At 43.0% G+C, this 21,116-nt stretch overlaps 1 protein-coding gene across 12 annotated transcripts in view; it reads left to right on the top strand.

The window, feature by feature from the left end:
• LOC110526543 (pleckstrin homology domain-containing family A member 7) overlaps positions 1-21,116 on the top strand; it is a 144,790-nt gene that overhangs the window by 61,248 nt on the left and 62,426 nt on the right. For all 12 annotated transcript variants that reach the window (XM_036980923.1, XM_036980924.1, XM_036980925.1 and 9 more), the window contains one exon: positions 8,049-8,132. In XM_036980923.1, the coding sequence (XP_036836818.1) occupies positions 8,049-8,132 (84 nt within the window). The remainder of the gene's footprint in view (positions 1-8,048; positions 8,133-21,116) is intronic.

Raw genomic sequence — 21,116 nt, forward strand, 5'->3', positions numbered from 1 at the left:
AATGACGGCCTAGGAACAGTGGGTTAACTGCCTTGTTCAGGGGCAGAACAACATATTTTTACCTTGTCAGCTCAGGGATTCAAATTAGCAACCTTTCGGTTACTGGCTCAAAGTCTATTTGCAGAGTAGCCCTGGCAGTACGATGGAAATGTTTCATGCAGCTCTATTCATCCCGGGTGCTGCACCAATACTCCGATGCCAGTTAAGAGGTAGATGGAGTGGGGCCCTAGTCAGACTCAGGTGGCATGCATACCATCCACAGCTTCCTAGTATATTACTCGCTAACGTTCAGGCCCTGTTCAATGTTGGTCTGACCAATTGGAATCTATGCTTCAAGATGGTTTTGATCACGCGGACTAGGAAATGTTCTGGGTCGCCTCTGAAAATAGTATTGACGTATACACTGACTCAGTGTCTGGGCTAATCAGGAAGTGCATAGAGGATGTTGTTCCCAATGTGACGATTACAACTGATCCAAACCAAAAAATGTGGATAGATGGCAGCATAAACACAACTGAAAGCGCAAACCACTGCATTTAACCATTGCAAGGTGACTGGGAACATGGACGTGTACAAACAGGCAGGGGTGTAAAAAGTACCCCATTGTCATACTTGAATAAAAGAAAAGATACCTTAATAGAAAATGACTCAAGTGAAAGTCACCCAATAAAATACTACTTGAGTAAAAGTATAAAAGTATTTGGTTTTAAAATATACTTAAGTATCAAAAGTAAAAGTAAAAGTATAAATCTATCACGTTTCAGGGAAGACCCAGATGCAGACAGTGTCAAGTAACAAAAGTTTATTACTAGAACAGGGGGCAGGCAGTCTCAGGGTCAGGGCAGGCAGAGGTCAATAATCCAGTGTGGTGTGACAAGGTACAGAATGGCAGGCAGGCTCAGGGTCAGGGCAGGGAGAATGGTCGAAACCGGGAAACCAGGAACTAGAAACAGACAGGAGCAAGGGGAAAACGCTGGTAGGCTTGACGAACAAAAGGAACTGGTGAGAGACAAACAGAGAACCCAGGTACAAATACACTGTGGATAATAGGATACACTGTGGATAATAAGGAAGATGGGCGACACCTAGGGGGGGGGGGGGGGGGGGGGGGGGGGGGGGGAGGGGGTGGAGGAGACAAGCACAAAGACAGGTAAAACAGATCAGGGTGTGACAAAATCATTTCAAATGACTTCTATTAGGCGATCCAAATAATTTGAATTTTTATGGCATTTCCTATAATATTGAAACATCAATCTTGTAAAGCCAGCTGAGACACCTAGACATTTTTCGATGTTTTTAAGTATAGTTCCACATTGTCAACATGACCGTTAGCCTATTTCTTAAAATATCCCTGGTTTATACCTCTGGACAAAAAAAATACGTATTTACCTGATTTATTTGATATTAATGGTTAGCAATTCATATTTAACTAATAGTAAGACATTTCTGTCCTACTAGTTAGTGTCTGTGTTTTTATGGTCTCCACTCTAGTTCCCTGCAGCTAATCTGGGCGTATGGTCACCAGAGATGGCTTGAGCTGACAAATTAGTTAAAGACTGCATTACATAGACAATAATGTTTTACTAGGGATAGTTTAGGAGTAGAACAATCCCTCATTGCCTCAAAATCAACCTTGCATCGGAGAAACTGAAACAGGGTGGGGTTAAGACAACAACCCCGTGCAGATAATGACCGGATGAACCCAGAGTGGCTTAAGGTGCCCCAATCTACATGGGATGGGTGGAATCAATCATGACTAAGCATTTTTAGTGTTAGCTATATATAGTACTCTGCATTTGTGTAAAGATTAGGTTTCTCGATCCAACACTCAAGGGTGTGGGGTCGACTAGCCTCATTACTAATTAATCGATATTGAATAAAGATGTTTGTTTGAAGAAATTACAAAGTCTCTCTCACTTGATTAGAATATTCCACAACATGAGTCCGCCAGATCAGAGGCAGTACGGATGACCAGGGATGTTCTCTTGAAAAAAAGTGTGTGAATTGGACCATTTTCCTGTCCTGTTAAGCATTCAAAATGCTTTTGGGTGTCTGGGAAAATGTATGGAGTAAAAAGTACATTATATTTTTTCGGAATGTAGTGAAGTTAAAGTAGTCAAAAATATAAATAAAAGGTAAAGTACAGATATCCCCAAAAAACTACTTCAGTAGTACTTTAAAGGAATTTTACTAGAGTACTTTACACCACTGCAAACAGGCCAGCTATGACCTCCGTAAAGGCAGTCAAAGAGGCAAAACGACAGTACAGGGACAAATTGGAGTCGCAATTTAACGGCTCAAACACCAGACGTATAGGGACTCCAGACAGTCGCCGATTATAAAGGGAGAGCCAGCCATGACGTGGACATGATGCCTCGCTTCCGGACAAGCTAAACACTTTCTTCGCTCACTTTGAGGCACCAAACACAGAGCTGCCAAAACGGCCCCCGACACTCATGAGGACTATGTGCTCTTGTTCTTCGTGGCCGACTTGAGCAAGTCATTTGGCAGGTAGCCTAGTGGTTCGAGAGTTGGACTAGTAACCGAAAAGTTGCAAGATCGAATCCCCGAGCTGACAAGGTAAAAATATGTCTTTCTGCCCCTGAACAAGGGGCATCACTGTTCCTAGGCTGTCATTGAAAATAATATTTTTTTCTTATTAACTGACTTGCCTAGTTAAATAAAGGTAAAATAAAAATAAAATGTAAGCGTGTTGTCCCCACTTGCTTCAAAATGTCCAACATTGTACCCAAGAAAGCGAAGGTAACTAAACTAATTTACTATCTCCCCGTAGCACTCACTTCTGTCATCGTGAAGTGCTTTGAGAGGCTAGTTAAGGAACATATCACCTCCATCTTACCCGACACCCTAGACCACTACAAATCGCATATTATCCAACAGATAAATGGACGACGCAATCACAATTGCACTACACACTGCCCTATCCCACCTGGACAAGAGAAATACCTATCTAAGAATGCTGTTCATCAACTACAGCTCATCCTTCAACACCGTAGTGCCCTCTAAGCTCATGACTAAGCTCAGGGCCCAGGGTCTGAACCCTTCCTGTGCAACTGGGTCCTGGACTTCCTCCCGGGCCGACCCCAAGTTGTGAAGACAGGCAACAATAACTCTGCCACGGTGATCCTCAACACGGGGGCCCCACTGGGGTGCGTGCTCAGTCCCCTCCAGTACTCCCTGTTCACCCATGACTATGTGGCCACGCATGTCTCCAACTCAATCATCAAGTTTGCTGACAACACAACAGGCCTGATTGCCAACGACGATGAGACAGCCTACAGGAAGGAGTTGAGAGCCCTAGCGGAGTTGTGCCAGGAAAATAATCTCTCCCTCAACGTCAACAAAACGAAGGAGCGGATTGTTGTCCACAGGAGACAGCAGAGAGAGCACACCCCCATCTACATTGAAAGGGCCTTAGTGGAGATGGTCAAAAGCTTCAAGTTCCTAGGCGTGCACATCAGTGACAACCTGAAGTGGTCCCTTCACACAGACAGTGTGGTGAAGACTGCGCAACAGCGCTTCTTTAAACTCTGGAGGCTGAAGAAATTCGGGTTTGCCCCTAAGACCCTTACAAACTTCTGCATATGCACCATTGAGAGCATCCTGTCAAGCTGTATCACCTCCTGGTATGGCAATTGCACTATCCACAACTCCAGGGCTCTCCAGAGGGTGGTGCGGTTAGCCCAACGCATCACCGGGGGCACTTTGCCTGCCCTCCAGGACAAGAAGATCATAAAGAACTTTAGCCACCCGAGCCACGGCCTGTTCACCCCGCTACCATCTAGAAGGGGGAGACGGTACAGGTGGATCAAAACTGGGACCGAGAGACTGAGAAACAGAGGATGAGTATTTCTGTCTGTGATAAAGCCCTTTTGTGGGGGAAAAAACTATTCTCATTGACTGGGCCTGGCTTCCCAATGGGTCGACCTGGCTCCCAAGTGGGTGGGCCTATGCCCTCCCAGGCCCACCCATGGCTGCGCCCCTGCCCAGTCATGTGAAATCCATAGATTAGGGCCTAATGAATTTATTTCAATTGATTGATTTCCTTATTTGAACTGTAACTCAGCAAAATCTTTGAAATTGTTGCGTTTATATTATTTTTAGTATACATAGAGTATACAACACTAGTCACTTTAATAATGTTTACATGCTGTTTCATCCACGTTATATGTATATAATGTAATAAAACATTTTACACTTTGTTAGTAAGCACCTCTACAAACATTTTGGGGTGTGCGTCAGCTCATGCGTTTTACTGAAGTGTGTCTGCAACCAGTTCCCTGAGTACTACACTATGTGGCAAAACAAACAGGGCCACTGTGCTGCCTGAACTGTTTGTTCACTAAGTAGGAATGCAGTGAATTCCATGACAAGTAGTTCAGAAGTAATGTGGCTGAAACAAACGGTCCAAAGAGTGCAGGTTCCTAATTAACAGTGGAGGGTAGGGTACTACTACATGGGCCTGGTGTAGTTCAACACACTACATGCTGTTACTGGAACACAGGCCAGGACCAAACAGAGTAGAGAGTTGTGTTTGTGTGTGTGTTGTTCTGTGTTTGTGTGGGTTGTAATGTGTTTTTTTGCGTGTTGATTTGTGTGCGTTTTTGTGCTTGTGTGTGCAGAAATGGCTCTGATGCTCAACCGCAGCTTCCTGTGAACTTTTGAAAAATGTCAACCCATAAATCTCTCTAAACAACCAGATTTATTTCCTTTACTTTGCTGCATGACACCGCAGTAATACTAACAGGGTTGGTATAACACTATGCGTCAGCTGGTAAAGGCTGTAGTTGTCCTTCAGGAGGCGTTTGCTATATGCTGCTGACACCAGTCTGTTTACTCACGGTATTACCATGCACACTGTAAACATTAGGATGCCTATTGAGCAAGTGTGATGCTGCCGCTGCAGACTGCCTCTCAGGCTGGTGCAGTCCACAGGAGGCTGCCTCTCAGGCTGGCACAGTCCACAGGAGGCTGCCTCTCAGGCTAGCACAGTCCACAGGAGGCTGCCTCTCAGGCTGGCACAGTCCACAGGAGGCTGCCTCTCAGGCTGGCGCAGTCCACAGGAGGCTGCCTCTCAGGCTGGCACAGTCCACAGGAGGCTGCCTCTCAGGCTGGCGCAGTCCACAGGAGGCTGCCTCTCAGGCTGGCGCAGTCCACAGGAGGCTGCCTCTCAGGCTGGCACAGTCCACAGGAGGCTGCCTCTCAGGCTGGCACAGTCCACAGGAGGCTGCCTCTCAGGCTGGTACAGTCCACAGGAGGCTGCCTCTCAGGCTGGTACAATCCACAGGAGGCTGCCTCTCAGGCTGGCACAATCCACAGGAGGCTGCCTCTCAGGCTGGCACAATCCACAGGAGGCTGCCTCTCAGGCTGGCACAGTCCACAGGAGGCTGCCTCTCAGGCTGGCACAGTCCACAGGAGGCTGCCTCTTATGCTAATACAGTCCAGTCCAGAGCATGCTGCCTCTCAGGCTGGCACAGTCCATTACAGTCCAGAGCAGACTGCCACAGTCCACAGGAGGCTGCCTCTCATGCTAATACAGTCCAGTCCAGAGCAGGCTGCCTCTCATGCTAATACAGTCCAGTCCAGAGCAGACTGTCACAGTCCACAGGAGGCTGCCTCTCATGCTAATACAGTCTAGTCCAGAGCATGCTGCCTCTCAAGCTAGTACAGTTAACAGCAGGCTGCCTTTCAGTCTTGTTCAGTCCAGTCTACAGCAGCCGGAGAGGGATGACTCAGCTCTGCTCTGGGAGGACCTTAGCGCTTCATATCTGTCCAGTGGCCCCTCAGACAAATGGGCCTGTCTTCTCAGTGGCCACGCTTGAGTAAAGAGCCCAGAGAGGGCTGTGGTGCTGTGGTGCTGGACACCATGATGAGGAGGAACACACAACACAGGACATACCGCTCACCAATATTTCTGCTCTATATTTTAAATGTTTTATTTAATTTAACGAGGCAAGTTAAATAAGAATGCATTAGTTTTTACAGTGACGGCCTAGGAACAGTGGGTTAACTGCCTTGTTCAGGGGCAGAACAACAGATTTTTACCTTGTCAGCTTGGGTATTCGATCAACCTTTCAGTTACTAGCCCAACGCTCTAACCACTAGGCTACCTGCCGCCCCTAATGAGTCAAGGTTAACAGATGTTTTTCCATAGATACACAATGAATCTCTACAGTTGTGTGTATATATAGAACTACATCTATGGAATGCATATTCTAATGTGATTCTAGATTGTATGAGGATGTTGTGTTCACAATGTTGTTATTGAGAATGGGTTGGAAGAGAGCAGAGAGTACAGTCAGTTGTTGTCTATTACCTCAAATCTTGGTAAGTTTCAATTGCCAGTGTTTACATAAAGAATTACAGTAGGGTGAACAATCGTTCACAGTACTTTGATATTTCCCCTCCCCCAAAAGCATCACAATAACGTAACTTTGCGAGAGCGATTGAAACAGTCTCAAAGCAAAAATGTCCTCATGTAACAGCCTATTCAACTCCAACATGCTCTGATTTTACACGGAATTCAAGTGTAAGGAAGCATGAAATATTTCATTAGAGTTAAAGGCTGATTTCATCTCATAATTCAGTTAAGACATCAGCAGTCATCTGGATTGAATGACATATGTGACTTTTACTTATTTCTGCTAGACTGATTGGACAATAAATTGGCCCACATCATTGCCCTGGTTGTGTTGTCATTATTGTGATGACTGTTTCCATAGTGACTAGATTGGTGTAGTATTTCTCATTGGCTGTTGAATATGACAGTGTAGTGTGAGAACTGCAAGCCTAGGGTGTGTTATGATGGTCTATCTGGAGGACAGCACAGCTCACCAGACCGCCTCTACACTCACATACAACATTCACACTCACACAATCTGACCCAGAAGTCCTCAGAGGGATAAACGACCAGGTCAGTCTGACCCAGAAGACCGCCGAGTGATTAACGACCAGGTCAGTCTGGGTCAGAAGTCCTCATAGTGATTAACGACCAGGTCAGTCTGGGTCAGAAGTCCTCATAGTGATTAACGACCAGGTCAGTCTGGGTCAGAAGTCCTCATAGTGATTAACGACCAGGTCAGTCTGGGCCAGAAGTCCTCATAGTGATTAACGACCAGGTCAGTGTGGGTCAGAAGTCCTCATAGTGATTAAAGACCAGACCAGTCTGGGTCAGAAGTCCTCATAGTGATTAAAGACCAGGTCAGTGTGGGTCAGAAGTCCTCATAGTGATTAAATACCAGGCCAGTCTGGGTCAGAAGTCCTCATAGTGATTAAAGACCAGGTCAGTGTGGGTCAGAAGTCCTCATAGTGATTAAAGACCAGGTCAGTGTGGGTCAGAAGTCCTCATAGTGATTAAAGACCAGGTCAGTCTGGGTCAGAAGTTTCTACCTGTGTATGTTCTGTACCTGGATAACCCTAAGTGGAAACGTATGGAATCCTGTCTGCTCCACTGCTCCTAAAGCTAATGTTGAATGAAGCAGAGACCTATTCTCTTACTGTCCGATGGGCACAGCTGCTACGCGACTGCCATCCAAAGTGTGTAAAAGTAAATAATTGATACGGACGGTTTAGAGCAAATCACATCATTGTGTTATTTTTCATTCTTTCCACCACCAGCGCTGCCCCCTGTCCATCTCTTCTTTTATCCAACGATACAGGGAAGCTTTAATGCCCTAGTTAAAGCGACGAATGACCCCATGTAATTTAAATCAATAAAGCCTGGCGAGCTGGTAGGGGAGAGTGCTGAGACTTACACATTGTGTGAAATAATATGAGCCCCTGCCTTGGCCAGTCTTCAGCACTACCGCACATTCTACACTTTGCTGTGAAAGTCATTGGAAGTCTAGAAACTTGGTGTAGAATGCCCAACAAGCAGCCAGTGACCAATACATCAGTGCACAAAATAGTGGAGCGATCAAGCAGAAATATGATTCATGACGGAATACTAATTGTATTTTCTCCTTTGCTGTTGTTTTCAAACCTTCCCTCTCTTCCCTCCCTGTTCTCTCGCTCTCTGACTTTCTCAGCCATAACCAGAAGAGAACGTCGTTCCGACACCCTGTGACTGGACAGATATCTCCAGAAAACACTGAATATATGCTCCACGACAAGTGAGTGCACCTCTACTATTTTTACTCGAGGAAGGTTATAATGTGAGCTTCAGTGTAACGTCTGGTTGGTCCAAGGTCATGGGAGGAGATGAGAATAGAGTGTAATTTAACTCGGATTAGAGTCTGAGATTGTCTGCTGCTTGTCCCAGGGATGAGATGAGGAGGAACAGGAACTGACTGCCTGAGGAAAGGCTTTCTATTAACTACAGTCATAGAAATGAACAATAATAATAACAATAATTATAAAACAAATTAGAAGGATGATGGCCATTCTATTTTTTATGGAAATGAAATTCATAACTGCTTGCACTTGTGCAACGGCTGCTCCCAGGCCAATTTTGTGTGTGTATTTTTAAGGTTTTATCTTAATTGAATTTATGGTAATGAACCAACTATGGTTCACATTATGTCTTTGACTGTGGCCATGGCAAGCCTGAAGCCATTCATCTGTCTGAAACATCACAGTTGTTATGCTAATGATGGCTATTATTACCACAGAGTTTTTTTCACCAGAGAACAATATGTGGAGTATTTTCTGCTGGTTATAGCAGCAGTCGTGAAGTTGATTGTGTTGAATTGTGTGAGTGGTACGGCCATGGTGGAGGCCCAGGTAGTGTGATGAGGTTGAATAGCATGGGACCTAGTGTTAGCGACACATGCACAGATATGGTTTGACCTGGACGTACTGGGACAAATCTTTAAGTTGTAGCGTTGTAGAGCTTGCTTGTAAGTGTCTCTAAAACATGGCATGACATTCCTGACTCTTTTGTTGCTGAGAATTGTCCTGTTTTGTTGCTGTGAAATGCAGAGGAGCTTTGCGATTTACATAAATTCACTGAAAACCCACACAAGGTTTTATTAACAGTATTACACTTTCATGTAGCCAACTTTTGGCCAGTTAATAGCCTAACCACCGATCAAGCAACATTATGGACTAAACATTAAAATCCTGTGGCTGCAGGATGAGTTTGTTGTGACAGTGTAGGCCAAATTAAGATCCTACATCTGTACCATGACTTTCATGTTAACGTTTCATGATACCTTGATGTTATTACACTTTCATTATGATGTCTTAGAACAATAACAGGACCACAGTTGAGTCAGTTATCTTTCTGTCGTGAATGTGTATGACAGGTGTCAACAACAAATTACGGTGGTGTTATGTAGGCTTTAGGATTCATGGCTCGATGTGTTAGTGTAGCAGAGAGGGTCGAGAGTGGTATCTGATCTCCACTGTCACAGTGTTTGAAAGGTCATTTGTAGGAGTGACATGAAGCTCATTGGGATTCCTCTCTTCTCCACCCCAACCCTCCTGTATCCCTCACATGGTACTGTTGAGCCAGGGATTTGTACACCATCAGGGGGTTTAAAAGTTAAAGTGCATATTCCCTGCACTGTAGGGGCCACAGTAACTGAATTATTATTTTACTATCTAATACCAGATCAAAGCTCAGTAGACCAGCCATGCTTAGAATAGCATTATACTCATGCTCTTCCCACAATAATATGTGACGAATTAAATGTATTTAAATAGCATGATTAATGTCCTCTGTAAATTGTCATAGTTTACTGTTGATTAATTTCACATTATCATCAGTCCTTAAAATGCTGTCATCATCATAACCCTCCACTCCAAGTCAACCATACTGTAGACTCCTTCCCAGTACAGTGAAATCATGCAGCGATGACATTAATCATAGATTTGAAAATGCTTGGAGCATTAAGGGAATATCACAGAGGCCCATCAAGCCCATCTCTCACAAGTAGGAGACAAGCCCAATGCTCTTGGCACGGCCTGATTGATACCACTCATTAGAGACAGCCGGGGCTACTTTCACTGTACACACACACACACACACACACACACACACACACACACGTCGTCACAGAAAAACACTGGGGGAGGTTATTATCCCACAGAGTTCACTGCCACCAAAGTGGCACACCCTTGACCTCTCACCCCATGCCACCTGTTCAGTGGTACATCCCTGCCCCACACTGTATGCTGATGGACTACCACTCTACCAAAGCCAGTGAGTAGGGGGTGTATAGTAGGCTATAGAGTTTCTATCTCACAGCCAGTCTATTAGGATAAATATCACCCTCTTGGCATTCCTCTTTTTCCTCTTTTAAAATGTATTGAATGCCTGTGGTGTGCAGGGGTAGAATAAGCTAAAGTAGCAGGACTTATGAATCCCCTTGACTCTCTGCTGACTGCTATTTATACTACGGCCAACATGTTTTACTTCTCTCTATCCCTTCCTCCCAGTCATACTTTAGTTGTGGAAATAGAGCATCGTAACAGCTGGGGTACTGATGCACCCAGGGAGAAGCATGTGTGTTATGCAGTGATGATGCCTTCGCTCTGGCCTGCATAGCCAAAACAGACAGCCAGGGCAGATTGTTGCAGTTGGTTGCTGTGGTAGCCAGGGTGTGGATGTCACCCATACTGAGACCCAGACATGGATGGCGAAGTAGGTTCCCTCCAGTATTCCCTCTGGGGTGTAGGATGGGTACAGGATGGACCGGCAAGCACACTCAGTGCTGACAGACTCAGTGACAGGATCATAATATATACAGTTGGAAGTTTACGTACACTTAGGTTGGAATCATTAAATCATGTTTTTCAACCACTCCACAAATTTCTTGTTAACAAACTATAGTTTTGGCAAGTCGGTTAGGACATCTACTTTGTGATGACACAAGTAACTTTTCTAATAATTGTTTACAGGGAGATTATTTCACTTATAATTCACTGTATCTCAATTCCAGTGGGTCAGAAGTTTACATAGAAGAAGTTGACTGTGCCTTTAAACAGCTTGGAACATTCCCGAAAAGGATGTCATGGCTTTAGAAGATTTTGATATGCTAATTGACATCATTTGAGTTAATTGGAGGTGTACCTGTGGATGTATTTCAAGGCCTACCTTCAAACTCAGTGACTTTTTGCTTGATATCCTCTGGTCTGATAAAACAAAAAATAACTTTTTGGTTGTAATGACCATCGTTATGTTTGGAGGAAAAAGGGGGAGGCTTGCAAGCCGATGATGAACAGGGGTCCCATCTATGAAGCACGGGGGTGGCAGCATCATGTTGTGGGGGTGCTTTGCTGCAGGAAGGACTGGTGCACTTCACAAAATAGATGGCTACATGAGAAAGGAAAATTATGTGGATATATTGAAGCAACATCTCAAGACATCAGTCGGGAAGTTAAAGCTTGGTCGCAAATGGGTCTTCCAAATAGACAACGACCCCAAGCATACTTCCAAAGTTGTGGCAAAATGGCTTAAGGACAACAAAGTCAAGGTATTGGAGTGGCCATCACAAAGCCCTGACCTCAATCCTATAGAAAATTTGTGGGCAGAACTGAAAAAGTGTGTGCGAGCAAGGAGACCTAAAACCTAAAAACCTAAAAACCTGACTCCGTTACACCACTGACTCCGTTACACCATCTCTGTCAGGAGGAATGGGGCAAAATTCACCCAACTTACTGTAGGAAGCTTGTGGAAGGCTACCCGAAACGTTTGACCCAAGTTAAACAATTTAAAGGCAATGCTACCAAATAATAATTGAGTGTATGTAAACTTCTGATCCACTGGGAATGTGATGAAAGAAATAAAAGCAGAATTTAATCATTCTCTCTACTATTATTCTGACATTTCACATTCTTAAAATAAAGTGGTGACGTAACTGGCCTAAAACATGGAATTTGGATTAGGATTAAATGTCAGGAATTGTGAAAAACCTCATCTGTATATATATTTATACAGTGGGGCAAAAAAGTATTTAGTCAGCCACCAATTGTGCAAGTTCTCCCACTTAAAAAGATGAGAGAGGCCTGTAATTTTCATCATAGGTACACTTCAACTATGATAGACAAAATAAGAAAAAAAATCCAGAAAATCACATTGTAGGATTTTTAATGAATTTATTTGCAAATTATGGTGGAAAATAAGTATTTGGTCAATAACAAAAGTTTATCTCAATACTTTTATCTCTACCCTTTGTTGGCAATGACAGAGGTCAAACGTTTTTTTTTTTTAACCTTTATTTTACTAGGCAAGTCAGTTTAGAACAAATTCTTATTTTCAATGACGGCCTAGCAACAGTGGGTTAACTGCCTGTTCGGGGGCAGAACGACAGATTTTGTACCTTGTCAGCTCGGGGATTGGAACTTTCAACCTTTCAGTTACTAGTCCAATGCTCTAACCACTAGGCTACCCTGCCACCCCCATTCTGGTGCATTCTCTGGGGACTGAACAAGCTGTATCTCTCTCCTGTGAGTTGTGTTGTATAGACGCTTGTGCTTGAAGGATGAAAATATTTATTTGATTGCTCCTCAGTGAATCTCACTTTACTTTTCGCTTTGTGCTTGAAGTTCAATGAACAATTTATTAGATTTTCTTCTCAGTGAATGACACTTTTCAAACTTTCTTGATGTTGCTGCCTTTCACAGTAAACATTGACTAACTGCATGCTAAGCTCATAGCTCCTTATCTGATGTGCTGGTTTGTAATGTAAACAACCTGTTATGCCTTCTCGGATAAATCACAAGGCATTGAAATCTTATTAGAGTAGAGGTGAGTGAAATCCTACTGGACTAGACTAGAGGGGAAATCCTATTGAACTAGACTAGAACTGAAATCCCATTGAACTAGACTAGAGGATAAATCCTATTGGACTAGACTAGAGGTGAAATCCTATTGAACTAGACTAGAGGATAAATCCTATTAGACTAGACTAGATGTGAAACCCTATTAGACTGGAGGTGAAATCCTATTAGACTGGAGGTGACATCCTTTTGGACTTGAGGTGAAATCCTATTGGACTTGAGGTGAAATCCTATTGGACTTGAGGTGAAATCCTATTGGACTTGCTGTGAAATCCTTAGAATGGAGGTGAATTCCTATTAGACTAGACTTGAGGTGAATTCCTATTAGACTAGACTTGAGGTGAAATCCTATTTGTCTAGACTTGAGGTGAATTCCTATTAGACTGGACTAGATGTGAAATCCTATTGGACTAGAGGTGAAATCCTATTGGACTAGACTAGAGGTGAGTGAAATCCTACTGGACTAGACTAGAGGGGGAATCCTATTGACCTAGACTAAGGGTTAAATCATATTGGACTAGACTAGAGGTGAAATCCTATTAGACTAGAGGTGAAATCCTATTAGACTAGAGGTGAAATCCTATTAGACTAGAGGTGAAATCCTATTAGACTGGAGGTGAAATCCTATTGGACTTGAGGTGAAATCCTATTAGACTAGAGGTGAAATCCTATTAGACTGGAGGTGAAATCCTATTGGACTTGAGGTGAAACCGTATTAGACTAGAGGTGAAACCCTACTAGAATAGAGGTGAAACCCTACTAGAATAGAGGTGAAACCCTACTAGAATAGAGGTGAAACCCTACTAGAATAGAGGTGAAACCCTACTAGACTGGAGGTGAAACCCTATTAGACTGGACTAGAGGTGAAACCCTATTAGACTGGACTAGAGGTGAATTCCTATTAGACTGGACTAGAGGTGAATTCCTATTAGACTAGACTAGAGGTGAAATCCTATTGGACTAGACTAGAGGTGAATTCTTATTAGACTAGACCTTAGGTGAAATCCTATTGGACTCGAGGTGAATTCCTATTGGACTAGAGGTGAAATCCTATTGGACTAGAGGTGAAATCCTATTAGACTAGATGTGAAATCCTATTAGACTAAACTAGATGTGAAATCCTATTGGACTAGAGGTGAAATCCTGTTGGACTAGACTAGAGGTGAAATCCTGTTGGACTAGACTAGAGGTGAAATCCTATTAGACTGGAGGTGAAATCCTATTAGACTGGAGGTGAAATCCTATTGTACTTGAGGTGAAATCCTATTAGACTTGAGGTGAAACCCTATTAGAGTGGAGGTGAAACCCTATTAGAGTGGAGGTGAAACCCTATTAGAGTGGAGGTGAAACCCTATTAGAGTGGAGGTGAAACCCTATTAGATTGGAGGTTAAACCCTATTAGAGTGGAGGTGAAACCCTATTAGAGTGGAGGTGAAACCCTATTGGACTTGAGGTGAAACCCTATTGGACTAGAGGTGAATTCCTATTAGACTAGACTAGAGGTGAATTCTTATTAGACTAGACCTTAGGTGAAATCCTATTGGACTAGAGGAGAAATCCTACTGGACTAGAGGTGAAATCCTATTGGACTAGAGGTGAAATCCTATTAGACTAGACTGGAGGTGAAACCCTATCGGACTGGAGGTGAAACCCTATCGGACTGGAGAGGAAACCCTATCGGACTGGAGGTGAAACCCTATCGGACTGGAGGTGAATTCCTATTAGAAGAGACTAGAGGTGAGTGAAGTCCTATTGAACTAGACTAGAGGGGAAATCCTATTGAACTAGACTAGAGGGGAAATCCTATTGAACTAGACTAGGGGTTAAATCCTATTGGACAAGACAAGATGTGAAATCCTGTTGGACTAGAGGTGAAATCCTATTAGACTAGACTAGAGGTGAAACCCTATCGGACTGGAGGTGAAACCCTATCGGACTGGAGGTGAATTCCTATTAGAAGAGACTAGAGGTGAATTCCTATTAGACGAGACTAGAGGTGAATTCCTATTAGACGAGACTAGAGGTGAATTCCTATTAGACGAGACTAGAGGTGAATTCCTATTAGACGAGACTAGAGGTGAATTCCTATTAGACTGGACTAGATGTGAAATCCTATTGGACTAGAGGTGAAATCCTATTGGACTAGACTAGAGGTGAGTGAAGTCCTACTGAACTAGACTAGAGTGGAAATCCTATTGAACTAGAATAGGGGTTAAATCATTATGGACTAGACTAGAGGATAAATCCTATTGGACAAGACAAGATGTGAAATCCTATTAGACTAGACAAGATGAGAAATCCTATTAGACTAAACTAGATGTGAAATCCTGTTGGACTAGAGGTGAAATCCTGTTGTACTAGAGGTGAAACCCTATTAGACTGGAGGTGAAATCCTATTGGACTTGAGGTGAAATCCTATTGGACTGGAGGTGAAGCCCTATCGGACTGGAGGTGAAGCCCTATCGGACTGGAGGTGAAGCCCTATCGGACTGGAGGTGAAGCCCTATCGGACTGGAGGTGAAGCCCTATCGGACTGGAGATGAAGCCCTATCGGACTGGAGGTGAAGCCCTATCGGACTGGAGGTGAAGCCCTATCGGACTGGAGGTGAAGCCCTATCGGACTGGAGGTGAAACCCTATCGGACTGGAGGTGAAACCTATTAGACGAGACTAGAGGTGAAACCCTATTAGACGAGACTAGAGGTGAATTCCTATTAGACTGGACTAGAGGTGAAATCCTATTAGACTGGACTAGATGTGAAATCCTATTGGACTAGAGGTGAAATCCTATTGGACTAGACTAGAGGTGAGTGAAGTCCTACTGAACCAGACTAGAGTGGAAGTCCTATTGAACTAGAATAGGGGTTCAATCATATTGGACTAGACTAGAGGATAAATCCTATTGGACAAGACAAGATGTGAAATCCTATTAGACTAGACAAGATGTGAAATCCTATTAGACTAAACTAGATGTGAAATCCTGTTGGACTAGAGATGAAATCCTGTTGGACTAGAGGTGAAATCCTATTGGACTTGAGGTGAAATCCTATTAGACTAGACTAGAGGTGAAACCCTATTAGACTAAAGGTGAAACCCTACTAGAATAGAGGTAAAATCCTATTAGACTGGAGGTGAAATCCTATTGGACTTGAGGTGAAATCCTATTAGACTTGAGGTGAAATCCCATTGGACTTGAGGTGAAATCCTATTGGACTTGAGGTGAAACCCTATTAGACTAGAGGTGAAACCCTATTAGACTATAGGTGAAACCCTACTAGACTATAGGTGAAATCCTATTGGACTTGAGGTGAATTCCTATTAGACTAGACTTGAGGTGAATTCCTATTAGACTAGACTTGACGTGAAATCCTATTAGACTGGACTAGACTGGAAATCCTATTGGACTAGAGGTGAATTCCAATTGGACTATAGGTGAAATCCTATTGGACTAGACTAGAGGTGAAATCCTATTGGACTAGACTAGAGGTGAAATCCTATTAGACTGGACTAGATGTGAAATCCTATTAGACTGGAGGTGAAATCCTATTGGACTTGAGGTGAAATCCTATTGGACTTGAGGTGAAATCCTATTAGACTTGAGATGAAATCCCATTGGACTTGAGGTGAAATCCTATTGGACTTGAGGTGAAATCCTATTAGACTAGAGGTGAAACCCTATTAGACTATAGGTGAAACCCTATTAGACTATAGGTGAAATCCTATTGGACTTGAGGTGAATTCCTATTAGACTAGACTTGAGGTGAATTCCTATTAGACTAGACTTGACGTGAAATCCTATTAGACTGGACTAGACTGGAAATCCTATTGGACTAGAGGTGAAATCCAATTGGACTTGAGGTGAAATCCTATTAGACTAGACTAGAGGTGAATTCTTATTAGACTAGACCTTAGGTGAAATCCTATTGGACTCGAGGTGAATTCCTATTGGACTAGAGGTGAAATCCTATTGGACTAGAGGTGAAATCCTATTAGACTAGATGTGAAATCCTATTAGACTAAACTAGATGTGAAATCCTATTGGACTAGAGGTGAAATCCTGTTGGACTAGACTAGAGGTGAAATCCTGTTGGACTAGACTAGAGGTGAAATCCTATTAGACTGGAGGTGAAATCCTATTAGACTGGAGGTGAAATCCTATTGTACTTGAGGTGAAATCCTATTAGACTTGAGGTGAAACCCTATTAGAGTGGAGGTGAAACCCTATTAGAGTGGAGGTGAAACCCTATTAGAGTGGAGGTGAAACCCTATTAGAGTGGAGGTGAAACCCTATTAGATTGGAGGTTAAACCCTATTAGAGTGGAGGTGAAACCCTATTAGAGTGGAGGTGAAACCCTATTGGACTTGAGGTGAAACCCTATTGGACTAGAGGTGAATTCCTATTAGACTAGACTAGAGGTGAATTCTTATTAGACTAGACCTTAGGTGAAATCCTATTGGACTAGAGGAGAAATCCTACTGGACTAGAGGTGAAATCCTATTGGACTAGAGGTGAAATCCTATTAGACTAGACTGGAGGTGAAACCCTATCGGACTGGAGGTGAAACCCTATCGGACTGGAGAGGAAACCCTATCGGACTGGAGGTGAAACCCTATCGGACTGGAGGTGAATTCCTATTAGAAGAGACTAGAGGTGAGTGAAGTCCTATTGAACTAGACTAGAGGGGAAATCCTATTGAACTAGACTAGAGGGGAAATCCTATTGAACTAGACTAGGGGTTAAATCCTATTGGACAAGACAAGATGTGAAATCCTGTTGGACTAGAGGTGAAATCCTATTAGACTAGACTAGAGGTGAAACCCTATCGGACTGGAGGTGAAACCCTATCGGACTGGAGGTGAATTCCTATTAGAAGAGACTAGAGGTGAATTCCTATTAGACGAGACTAGAGGTGAATTCCTATTAGACGAGACTAGAGGTGAATTCCTATTAGACGAGACTAGAGGTGAATTCCTATTAGACTGGACTAGATGTGAAATCCTATTGGACTAGAGGTGAAATCCTATTGGACTAGACTAGAGGTGAGTGAAGTCCTACTGAACTAGACTAGAGTGGAAATCCTATTGAACTAGAATAGGGGTTAAATCCTATTGAACTAGACTAGGGGTTAAATCCTATTGGACAAGACAAGATGTGAAATCCTGTTGGACTAGAGGTGAAATCCTATTAGACTAGACTAGAGGTGAAACCCTATTAGAGTGGAGGTGAAACCCTATTAGATTGGAGGTTAAACCCTATTAGAGTGGAGGTGAAACCCTATTAGAGTGGAGGTGAAACCCTATTGGACTTGAGGTGAAACCCTATTGGACTAGAGGTGAATTCCTATTAGACTAGACTAGAGGTGAATTCTTATTAGACTAGACCTTAGGTGAAATCCTATTGGACTAGAGGAGAAATCCTACTGGACTAGAGGTGAAATCCTATTGGACTAGAGGTGAAATCCTATTAGACTAGACTGGAGGTGAAACCCTATCGGACTGGAGGTGAAACCCTATCGGACTGGAGAGGAAACCCTATCGGACTGGAGGTGAAACCCTATCGGACTGGAGGTGAATTCCTATTAGAAGAGACTAGAGGTGAGTGAAGTCCTATTGAACTAGACTAGAGGGGAAATCCTATTGAACTAGACTAGAGGGGAAATCCTATTGAACTAGACTAGGGGTTAAATCCTATTGGACAAGACAAGATGTGAAATCCTGTTGGACTAGAGGTGAAATCCTATTAGACTAGACTAGAGGTGAAACCCTATCGGACTGGAGGTGAAACCCTATCGGACTGGAGGTGAATTCCTATTAGAAGAGACTAGAGGTGAATTCCTATTAGACGAGACTAGAGGTGAATTCCTATTAGACGAGACTAGAGGTGAATTCCTATTAGACGAGACTAGAGGTGAATTCCTATTAGACGAGACTAGAGGTGAATTCCTATTAGACTGGACTAGATGTGAAATCCTATTGGACTAGAGGTGAAATCCTATTGGACTAGACTAGAGGTGAGTGAAGTCCTACTGAACTAGACTAGAGTGGAAATCCTATTGAACTAGAATAGGGGTTAAATCATTATGGACTAGACTAGAGGATAAATCCTATTGGACAAGACAAGATGTGAAATCCTATTAGACTAGACAAGATGAGAAATCCTATTAGACTAAACTAGATGTGAAATCCTGTTGGACTAGAGGTGAAATCCTGTTGTACTAGAGGTGAAACCCTATTAGACTGGAGGTGAAATCCTATTGGACTTGAGGTGAAATCCTATTGGACTGGAGGTGAAGCCCTATCGGACTGGAGGTGAAGCCCTATCGGACTGGAGGTGAAGCCCTATCGGACTGGAGGTGAAGCCCTATCGGACTGGAGGTGAAGCCCTATCGGACTGGAGATGAAGCCCTATCGGACTGGAGGTGAAGCCCTATCGGACTGGAGGTGAAGCCCTATCGGACTGGAGGTGAAGCCCTATCGGACTGGAGGTGAAACCCTATCGGACTGGAGGTGAAACCTATTAGACGAGACTAGAGGTGAAACCCTATTAGACGAGACTAGAGGTGAATTCCTATTAGACTGGACTAGAGGTGAAATCCTATTAGACTGGACTAGATGTGAAATCCTATTGGACTAGAGGTGAAATCCTATTGGACTAGACTAGAGGTGAGTGAAGTCCTACTGAACCAGACTAGAGTGGAAGTCCTATTGAACTAGAATAGGGGTTCAATCATATTGGACTAGACTAGAGGATAAATCCTATTGGACAAGACAAGATGTGAAATCCTATTAGACTAGACAAGATGTGAAATCCTATTAGACTAAACTAGATGTGAAATCCTGTTGGACTAGAGATGAAATCCTGTTGGACTAGAGGTGAAATCCTATTGGACTTGAGGTGAAATCCTATTAGACTAGACTAGAGGTGAAACCCTATTAGACTAAAGGTGAAACCCTACTAGAATAGAGGTAAAATCCTATTAGACTGGAGGTGAAATCCTATTGGACTTGAGGTGAAATCCTATTAGACTTGAGGTGAAATCCCATTGGACTTGAGGTGAAATCCTATTGGACTTGAGGTGAAACCCTATTAGACTAGAGGTGAAACCCTATTAGACTATAGGTGAAACCCTACTAGACTATAGGTGAAATCCTATTGGACTTGAGGTGAATTCCTATTAGACTAGACTTGAGGTGAATTCCTATTAGACTAGACTTGACGTGAAATCCTATTAGACTGGACTAGACTGGAAATCCTATTGGACTAGAGGTGAATTCCAATTGGACTATAGGTGAAATCCTATTGGACTAGACTAGAGGTGAAATCCTATTGGACTAGACTAGAGGTGAAATCCTATTAGACTGGACTAGATGTGAAATCCTATTAGACTGGAGGTGAAATCCTATTGGACTTGAGGTGAAATCCTATTGGACTTGAGGTGAAATCCTATTAGACTTGAGATGAAATCCCATTGGACTTGAGGTGAAATCCTATTGGACTTGAGGTGAAATCCTATTAGACTAGAGGTGAAACCCTATTAGACTATAGGTGAAACCCTATTAGACTATAGGTGAAATCCTATTGGACTTGAGGTGAATTCCTATTAGACTAGACTTGAGGTGAATTCCTATTAGACTAGACTTGACGTGAAATCCTATTAGACTGGACTAGACTGGAAATCCTATTGGACTAGAGGTGAAATCCAATTGGACTTGAGGTGAAATCCTATTAGACTAGACTAGAGGTGAATTCTTATTAGACTAGACCTTAGGTGAAATCCTATTGGACTCGAGGTGAATTCCTATTGGACTAGAGGTGAAATCCTATTGGACTAGAGGTGAAATCCTATTAGACTAGATGTGAAATCCTATTAGACTAAACTAGATGTGAAATCCTATTGGACTAGAGGTGAAATCCTGTTGGACTAGACTAGAGGTGAAATCCTGTTGGACTAGACTAGAGGTGAAATCCTATTAGACTGGAGGTGAAATCCTATTAGACTGGAGGTGAAATCCTATTGTACTTGAGGTGAAATCCTATTAGACTTGAGGTGAAACCCTATTAGAGTGGAGGTGAAACCCTATTAGAGTGGAGGTGAAACCCTATTAGAGTGGAGGTGAAACCCTATTAGAGTGGAGGTGAAACCCTATTAGATTGGAGGTTAAACCCTATTAGAGTGGAGGTGAAACCCTATTAGAGTGGAGGTGAAACCCTATTGGACTTGAGGTGAAACCCTATTGGACTAGAGGTGAATTCCTATTAGACTAGACTAGAGGTGAATTCTTATTAGACTAGACCTTAGGTGAAATCCTATTGGACTAGAGGAGAAATCCTACTGGACTAGAGGTGAAATCCTATTGGACTAGAGGTGAAAT

This window comes from Oncorhynchus mykiss, chromosome 6, assembly GCF_013265735.2.
Source record: "Oncorhynchus mykiss isolate Arlee chromosome 6, USDA_OmykA_1.1, whole genome shotgun sequence".
NCBI lineage: Eukaryota > Metazoa > Chordata > Actinopteri > Salmoniformes > Salmonidae > Oncorhynchus > Oncorhynchus mykiss.